This window comes from Centruroides sculpturatus, unplaced genomic scaffold (assembly GCF_000671375.1).
Source record: "Centruroides sculpturatus isolate CEXI.00-Female unplaced genomic scaffold, Cexi_2.0 scaffold12, whole genome shotgun sequence".
NCBI classification, from domain to species: Eukaryota; Metazoa; Arthropoda; class Arachnida; order Scorpiones; family Buthidae; genus Centruroides; species Centruroides sculpturatus.
This window is the reverse complement of record NW_019384438.1, coordinates 367,461-375,635: the sequence shown is the minus strand read 5'-3', so window position 1 is coordinate 375,635 and position 8,175 is coordinate 367,461. Positions and strand designations below refer to the sequence as shown.

Below are 8,175 nucleotides of genomic sequence, written 5' to 3'. Positions count from 1 at the left end.
CCATGCCTTACGCCGCCCTTGGTCATAGAAATGATGTAATTTGAATATAAATTATTTATAAATACGTATGTCAAGTTATATTTTTATTACTACGTAAAATATATTTAAGAGTTTACGACCACTGTGCTGGGTGAGACGTTGTTGAAACAAAAAAAGTTATGCATTCCATCACGTACATAAACAGTGTCGTAATTCGCCAAGTGCAAATCAGCAAATTCGTAAAATTTTTGTTTATTTCGAACAACCGGATAATCGAAAATCCGGATAATGGAGGTTCTACTGTACTTTTAAATAACTATAAAATATTTTAATCACATAAAGAACTTAAACTTTAAACTTAGGACCAAAACTTTTATAAATTATAAATATTTTTCCTTTGTTTAAGACCAGTATTAATGATTTTTGAAAGTTTAAGTTAAAGTTTACATAATCAAGTTATAAAAATCGTTTAGATTATTAGTTACAAATATTTATGTAATGATTTTTAAAGCTCTCATTTCTATAATTTATTTTTAAATACTGGCTAGAATTCTTCTGTTTAATTTTTTGTGTAGTATGAACAACTATCTAATCAGAATTTTTAAAAAATATATTATTATTAGTATTTTGATTTTTAAACCAGATTCATGTAGTTAATGAGAAAAGACCATATGCTATGTGGAATGATGCTTCTCAGCCAGTAGAAGGAAGTGTTGGATTGAAATCTGCTATCATTGCTGGGAAGAGGGCTCTCAACACATTACATAAAGAATTGGGAGCTTGTGGTTTTTCTCAAGTAAATCATTAACTGTTCTTAAATAGTTTGGCTATTTGGTCTTTTTTAAAATAATAATAATAATAATAATTTTAATTCTTTAGGTTTATGTAGATCAAGTTGATGAAAATATAGTTTCTGTAACTCGCCATTGCCCAGCAACTCATCAGTCTGTAATATTGATTGCAAGAACATCTTTTAGTCAGCCACATAATCCAAAAGAAACAGGCTATATTCCTCCTTTATGTGTTCCTGGTAAATGTGCACTTTAAAATATTTACTACTATTGAAATATTTGTAGTTATAAAATTACAAGAAAATATCATCATATTTTTTAGGTGTTGTAGAAGAAATAATCTTTGAAGCACGATTAATAGAGAAATCAAATAAACGACAATTTGAACAAGATCCAAAATTTATAAATGGTTTAGTAGACTATCAGCTTGATATTAGAGAACATATCCAGCTTTATGAAAGTGAAATGGTTGAATTAAGTGACAGTGGAGAAAAAATGGTCAAGGAAGTTGATTTTACTAGTTTTCCTCCAGGATCTGTTGTTGCTTTCAGGTATAAAATATATTTTATAATTATATAATACATAGAATATATTTATTGTTAAATAAAATTTTATATAATCTACTTCTATAAGCCCTTGCTAGTTAAATACTTAATTTTAGTGTAGAAGCAAAACACTTTTTAGCACTTTTTAAAACATGTCTTAACATTTGAATATTACATTAAAAAAAAATTTATACAAAGTGTATAATAAAAAAATGAGTTATATGAATTCTTGTCATAGACTAAATTTTAAAATTTTGCTTAGATTGCATTTTGATAGTGGGGTTGATTTTTATCATTTACAATAATTGAATCATTAAATGAATTATCTCTCAAAAATTGATTACTGATTTACTATTTACATATTCCATTGATGAATCTGGGAATATTAATATTAATTATGTACTGAAAGGAAAATTATTTACCCCATCAACCAGCGGGGAGGTCAGAGGTCTCCCGGTTTGCGTCACTAGTCAGGATGACAAGTCAGGCGAGTGAAGGGAGAGAATTTTGGGGTCAACGATAAGGTGAAGGGCGTGATCGAGTAAAGGAGTCTACCATTTATAACAAATATAACAACAATTTATTAAAATAAGCGAATTAGACAAAAGACTACACAAATTGCGTTTCTAAACCGCCTAATATGCTAGAGAGGGAGAGTTTACACACTTTTTCATGCCTCTTTGTAGAGTTCCTAGACGATTAAGTCAATGTAGGCACATAAATGTCTAAGGAAAGGTGGTTTTAATCCAACTGAGGCACAAAATATATGTTCATGACTTTGATGATTTGATATCGACACTCGTAGATCGGAATTCGGCGGGTTCGGAGAATCAGCGTGATGTCGTCGGTCTGGCGTTCGTTAAGAGACTCCCCCAAGAGGGGGTAAGAACTGTCTTTTATAGCTTTTTGTGGGGAATTTACACCACGTGATCGGATGTTCATGAGATAAAGGTTATAGGTACTTACCCAGGGACTTAAAACAAGTGACGAAAGTTGGATGTTAACTATAAACTTTTCTGCAAGATGAGCTGCAAGTTCTGCAGAGAACAGTAGATGTTGATAGTTATGACAGGAAGGTTTACACATTCCTGGCTAAGATCGTTTTTTTTCTAATTCGTTACATAAACGAAAGTAAATTGATTAACATTTTTGTTAATAAAAGAGTGTGATTTTCGTTACACAAATTCTGGATCTCACACATCCAAAGACTTGTATAGAAAAGGAGAAACAGTATAAATTCTATTGTTGGAATAAGTAGTAATAAAACCATACATTTTCATGGTTGCAGTTAAATAAAATAAACATTTTTATAGTTAAAATTGTATTATACATATTAAAATCCATGTAATCCAAAGTGTATCATATGTATACTATTTTTAACAGAATTAAAATTTTAGATTCAAATTAATTTTTTATTTAAATTATTAAAACTTGTTTAATCTTCTTTTGATTTTTAGAGTATCTTTAAATGCAGTGGCTCGAGCAGCTATATTGAAAATAAGAACATCAGTTGCACAATTTGGATACCGGATGAGGTCATACAGTGGTACTCATATTAGACCTCAAGGAGATGATTTTGAATCTGTAGTATCCAGATTATCTCTAGCTGATTTAAATAGAGTATTATTTAGATGTGATCCTGAAGAAAGAGATGATGGGAAAGGTGGAGGAACATACCATATTCCTAATTATGGGAATCTTATTTACTGCGGTTTGCAAGGTTTGTATATAAACTAAACATGTATTAATCTATATATATTTTTTTATTGTAAGAATTAACTAACTATAAATAAGTGTTAATTGTTTAAAAATGCTGAAAATTTAATTTATTCCAATTAATAATAAAATATTTATATCCTTTTGTACTTGCTAAGATATATGTAAAGAATATATTTTTGAAGAAATTTAGAAGAAATTCAAACATATATTTTTACTCCTCCTTTCCTTTTGTCCCAGTTTGTCCATGTTTCTGTAACCCTCTCTCTTCTTCAGACATTCAGCAAAACTCAGTATTTTAAAATTAACAGTATTAAAATTATTGAGAAATTACTTTAATTTTTTATCATATGAATAGAAATGTAAATGGTTAATTACTAGTATTTTAATTTTTTGATTTAAAGTTCAACAAACATCTTACATTTTAAATAATAATAATTTAGGTATTATGAGTGAATTATCTACTATACATCTTCATAATGATCTTGGACATCCTTTCTGTGATAACTTAAGACAAGGTGATTGGTTACCATCTTATGTGGCTAATCGATTAATGCAACATCCTTCAACAAAAGAAGTAATGGAAATTTTTACATATTTTTTTTCAAGAAATCAATTATTATATACTAATGTGTATAATGTTGTTTTCAGCTCGGAAAGTGGTTTGAAAAAGTGTTTCATTTTCTTAGTCAAATACCACGTTATTTAATTCCATCATACTTTGATACAATAGTAACTGGAGCATATAATGTCCTTCTTTCTGTCATCTGGAGAAATATGTCTGAGTATGTTAATTTAAATGTTCAATTCTTAGATTTTACAGTAGAATAAAATTACATTTATTAAAAATACACATACTTACTCTTAATTAAATCTTTACAGATTTATAGCTGAAGGATCAACTTTTGTAAAAGCTTTAGCATTAGCTTCAGTAATTTTGGGAGGTTGTGTTAAAAGTTCACCTTTACCCCAATTATCTCCTTCTCTCTCACCACCACAACCACCATCAACTGTTGATGAAGAGACTGGGCTCAAACAACAAAGTTGTGTTACGCTTGCTGCAGGTATCTATATATTAAACTAGTAGCTGGGACACTCCCTAGTGGGCGTTCTTTACAAATTTCCATGAGGCACGGTTCCTTTGACTTTTTTGATCCTATTAATATGCTCTACAGCTCCGTTAAAGTGCCAATGGTAAGATTTACCCTCCAAATGAAGGGGTGGCAATCCCCCCCAAACCGTAGCACCCTTGTGCGAACAATAAAGTCAAATGAACCACACCCCTATGCAAGACCCTTCGTGAGATATAAGCCCCTGAAAATTTGCCTACATCATTCCCAGTCATGTGACACCGTGATCAAAAGGGAGCCTACCACACGAAAAAAAAATTAGCGTACACTCGAGGGGTCACAGACCCGCTCATTCACAGGGTAAGTTGTGGCAAACAGGTGGTCATGTGACTCGTAGAATAATTTTTGGAGGGCTATATCTCGGGAAGGGTCGTGCATAGGGGTATGGTTCATTAGACATTTATTGTTCGCACAGAGAGGAGTCACCACCCCTTCATTTGGAGGGTAAATCTTACCATCCCAATCGTGCCATACGGATCTATATTTCTACCTATTAAACATTCTATAAATACTTTAAAATAGTTTAATTTGTTTATTTACCTTCGCTTGTAAACCTCGATTTTAAGTGTATCTGCCATTTTTTCAACAAATTTCCCGAGTCATTGCATGACGTTCACTGAGTAAGGGGTTGTTGTAAACATGCAGCGCAAGGTTAATCAAGGCATATAATAATTATTTATACCATTCTGTGGTATAAATAATAAATTCATATCAATAATAAATTTCTATTACAAATAAAAATAATTTGTTAATTTAAAATCTTTGCTAGGGCACCTCTAGTGCCTGTTTTTGGCATACCATTACGTGGACAGATGCCCGTTCAATGGATTATATATATATAGATGNCCTTGGTAAGGATTATATATATATATATATATATATATATTATAATTAAAAAAAGTAAGACTTTTTAAGATTTTGATTGTTAAACAGAAATACAGAAAATGAAGAAGAAAGAATAAAAATTTGTGCTGATGAATTCAGAAAAGCATTAGAAGAGTTAAATAATGAAAAGAGACATCTAATACAAATTCATCTATCATCTGGTGTTGAGAATGTTTTGTCAGGTGTGAGATATCAAAGGCTTGATCCAAATGGTCCAAAATTGACAAAAGTTACTAAAGCTAATCCTTTAGTTCCAAAGTAAGTATATTTATATTAGAAAATTTTATTTTAATTTAAAGTTTTAAATTTAATAAATTATTATTATTTTTTGAATTTCAGATATTTTACTCACTTTTTCTCTGATTTAACTCTTGATAAAGAAGAGGAACTTATGTATAGTGAGGATTCCTGTTATTTAATGGCTCATAATGGTTGGGTTATGGGTGATGATCCCCTTAGAAATTTTGCAGAGAAAGAAAGTAACGTATATTTACGGAGAGAATTAATTGCTTGGGGCGATAGTTGTAAATTGAGGTATGGAGAAAAGCCAGAAGATTGTCCATATCTATGGAAACATATGACAGAATATGTAACACAAACTGCCAAAATGTTTCATGGAATAAGATTAGATAACTGCCATAGTACACCATTACATGTTGCTGAGGTAATTCAAAAGTTTTGTTCATATACTGAAATGTTTGTTACATTAATGTGTTGATGATCTAAACTAATTGAAACTGAAAATGGATTAGATTATCAAACAAAGCATATTTTAGTCTTTTATTTTACTGTTCTACCCAGACTTTGTTTTCACAAGTTTAGTAGAATGTTTTACATAATATTAGAATGTTAGAACAAAAATAGAACTAAAGTGGAATGGATGGACAATAAATAAAGAATAATACTAAATTTTTGTTTTAACTATCTTTTTATATTTTTCAATTCAAATCAAGCAAAAAAAAGAATATTTATTATTCTATTCCATATTTGTAGCTATTCCATGCATGTTTAAGATCTTTTCAGATAATTGTTATTTGAATTACCTTATGTATAATAAAAAACTTTCAAGTTATAATATTTTGTTATGTTCTGAATTATTTTGGTTCAAATAAATAATTTATCTACTTTGTGATTTTTATATATTTTTGAAATGAAACAGATATTTAAAAATTCTTTTAAAACTACAGAACAATCTATCATTATTTTGTCTGTAATTAAAGAAAAATGGAATTTTGTTAACACCAGATGGATATTTTAATTTATTTTATTGTCATTTAGTTTATTATTTTTTCCAGATTCTGATAAAAGTTGAAACAATGAAACTTAGAGAACCAAAAATTAAATATTTTTTAGGTTTGTCTAGTTTGTTTCAAGTTAGATAAGACCAAAGAAACCAAAAGAAAAATACCAAAACCAAAGAAAAAAATTATACATAATTAGATTTGTAAAATAGTGAAAAACTAAATCACATATATTTTGTCATACTGAATTTGAATATTAGAGTGCAAAATATTCAGAAATATTTTGCACTCTGATATTCTCTGATTAGCAGATAAATCCCAGAAAAATATTAAAACTGCGAATCATCAGACATTTGTTTTACAAACTATTTTTTGTTAATTTCTTTTGAAATAACAAAATAAAATGTATGAGGCTTTTTTTTTTTTTTAATTTTAAATTATTATTGTATATTTGTTTTTATTTAGTAAAGGTAATCCATATGGACTGTGAAAAATGAAATTTTATAAATAACTATGAAAAAAATGTACAAATTAAATCTTACTTGTTAGATGATAAGTTTAATCATTTGTCACATAAAACACGGAATAGATATCACAAACACTTATTGTATTTGTCTTATATGATGTATATTTACATTTATAATCTATGTAGAAGGTAAATGAAATGAAAAAGAAATTGTTTCACTCAAAGTTTTTGTTTTGGTTGATGATTTTATTTTATTGAATTATTTAATTATTTAAATAAAAATAATAATTGATTTTAATGAGCAATATATCAACTGTTTGACATATTGCTCATTAAAATTCAGAATTTTAAGTTACCTGTAGATGTTATTAAAAAAGTTAATAATAATAAACCTTAAATATAGTTTTTTATTCTTTTTTTGATGATTGAAGCAGGTGATTTAACTAGGCAGCAATATATGATTTTTATATTAAATATTCATAATTCCAATAATTAAAAAAAAAAATGTACATTTGATGATGATTATTGTGCTCTATGTAATGTGAACATTTTCACTTAATAATTTAATTACAATTTCAGTGTTGTATGTAATATTTGATATATTTTTTAAAATATTGATTTAGTATTTGATGGATGTTGCAAGGCGTGTTCGACCAAATTTATATGTTATTGCTGAATTATTTACCTCCAGTGAGTCCATTGACAATATCTTTGTTAATCGACTAGGTATATCTTCTTTAATTAGAGGTACATGGCAGTTTTTTATTAAGTTTTAAAATTTATTGTTTATAATATAATAATAATATTTAATAAAGATAATTATATAATGATGATATTACTTTATCTGATTTCAGAGGCAATGAGTGCATTTGATTCACATGAACTTGGACGTTTAGTTTATCGCTATGGTGGTCAACCAGTAGGAGCTTTTATTCAACCTCCAGTTCGTCCCTTATGCCCTAGTATTGCTCATGCTATTTTCTTAGACTTAACTCATGACAATCCTTGTCCTATTCAAGTATGTAGTAAAAACTGGTAAAAACTATTATTGAAATTATTCAAAAATTAAAAAAATTTTTCTTCTTAGAAACGATCTGTCTATGACCAGTTCCCAAGTACAGCATTGGTATCAATGGCATGTTGCGCTACTGGGAGTAATCGTGGTTATGATGAATTAGTACCATATCATGTAATTTTCCATACTTTTATAGAAATGAATACAGTAGAACCTCGATTATCCGGACTAATTGGGGATGAAGGTAGTCCGGATAAGGAAAAATCCGGATAATCGAAACAGATACTTTAATTTGTCTTTTAATGATAATACAACACGTTTTCTTTTCGATGACATATCGGTAATATTAAAAGTAAATACTGTATTTAAATCGTGATCAAATTTTCAAGAAACAAACGTTCGTATTG

At 28.6% G+C, this 8,175-nt stretch overlaps 2 protein-coding genes across 2 annotated transcripts in view; both read left to right on the top strand.

Annotated features, from left to right (window-relative positions):
• LOC111620046 (glycogen debranching enzyme-like) overlaps positions 1 to 8,175 on the top strand; it is a 76,241-nt gene that overhangs the window by 39,648 nt on the left and 28,418 nt on the right. The window contains exons 7-18 of the mRNA XM_023361891.1: positions 633 to 775; positions 859 to 1,009; positions 1,093 to 1,321; positions 2,773 to 3,035; positions 3,436 to 3,608; positions 3,683 to 3,816; positions 3,914 to 4,060; positions 5,095 to 5,304; positions 5,386 to 5,710; positions 7,377 to 7,500; positions 7,608 to 7,771; positions 7,841 to 8,029. Of these exons, the coding sequence (XP_023217659.1) occupies positions 633 to 775; positions 859 to 1,009; positions 1,093 to 1,321; positions 2,773 to 3,035; positions 3,436 to 3,608; positions 3,683 to 3,816; positions 3,914 to 4,060; positions 5,095 to 5,304; positions 5,386 to 5,710; positions 7,377 to 7,500; positions 7,608 to 7,771; positions 7,841 to 8,029 (2,252 nt within the window). The remainder of the gene's footprint in view (positions 1 to 632; positions 776 to 858; positions 1,010 to 1,092; positions 1,322 to 2,772; positions 3,036 to 3,435; positions 3,609 to 3,682; positions 3,817 to 3,913; positions 4,061 to 5,094; positions 5,305 to 5,385; positions 5,711 to 7,376; positions 7,501 to 7,607; positions 7,772 to 7,840; positions 8,030 to 8,175) is intronic.
• On the top strand, positions 572 to 4,130 carry LOC111620014 (glycogen debranching enzyme-like). The gene is made up of 7 exons (XM_023361852.1): positions 572 to 775; positions 859 to 1,009; positions 1,093 to 1,321; positions 2,773 to 3,035; positions 3,475 to 3,608; positions 3,683 to 3,816; positions 3,914 to 4,130. Exons 1-7 carry the CDS (start codon positions 656 to 658, stop codon positions 4,113 to 4,115), a joined length of 1,233 nt encoding a protein of 410 aa, XP_023217620.1. The 5' UTR covers positions 572 to 655; the 3' UTR covers positions 4,116 to 4,130.

Bases quoted from the DNA above. Each gene is read 5' to 3' on its own strand.
- LOC111620014 (XM_023361852.1), top strand. From the start codon at position 656: ATGTGGAATGATGCTTCTCAGCCAGTAGAAGGAAGTGTTGGATTGAAA. The intron at 1,010-1,092 runs GTAAATGTGCAC...CATATTTTTTAG, and splicing joins TCCTCCTTTATGTGTTCCTG to GTGTTGTAGAAGAAATAATC. The intron at 3,036-3,474 runs GTTTGTATATAA...ATAATAATTTAG, and splicing joins TATTTACTGCGGTTTGCAAG to GTATTATGAGTGAATTATCT.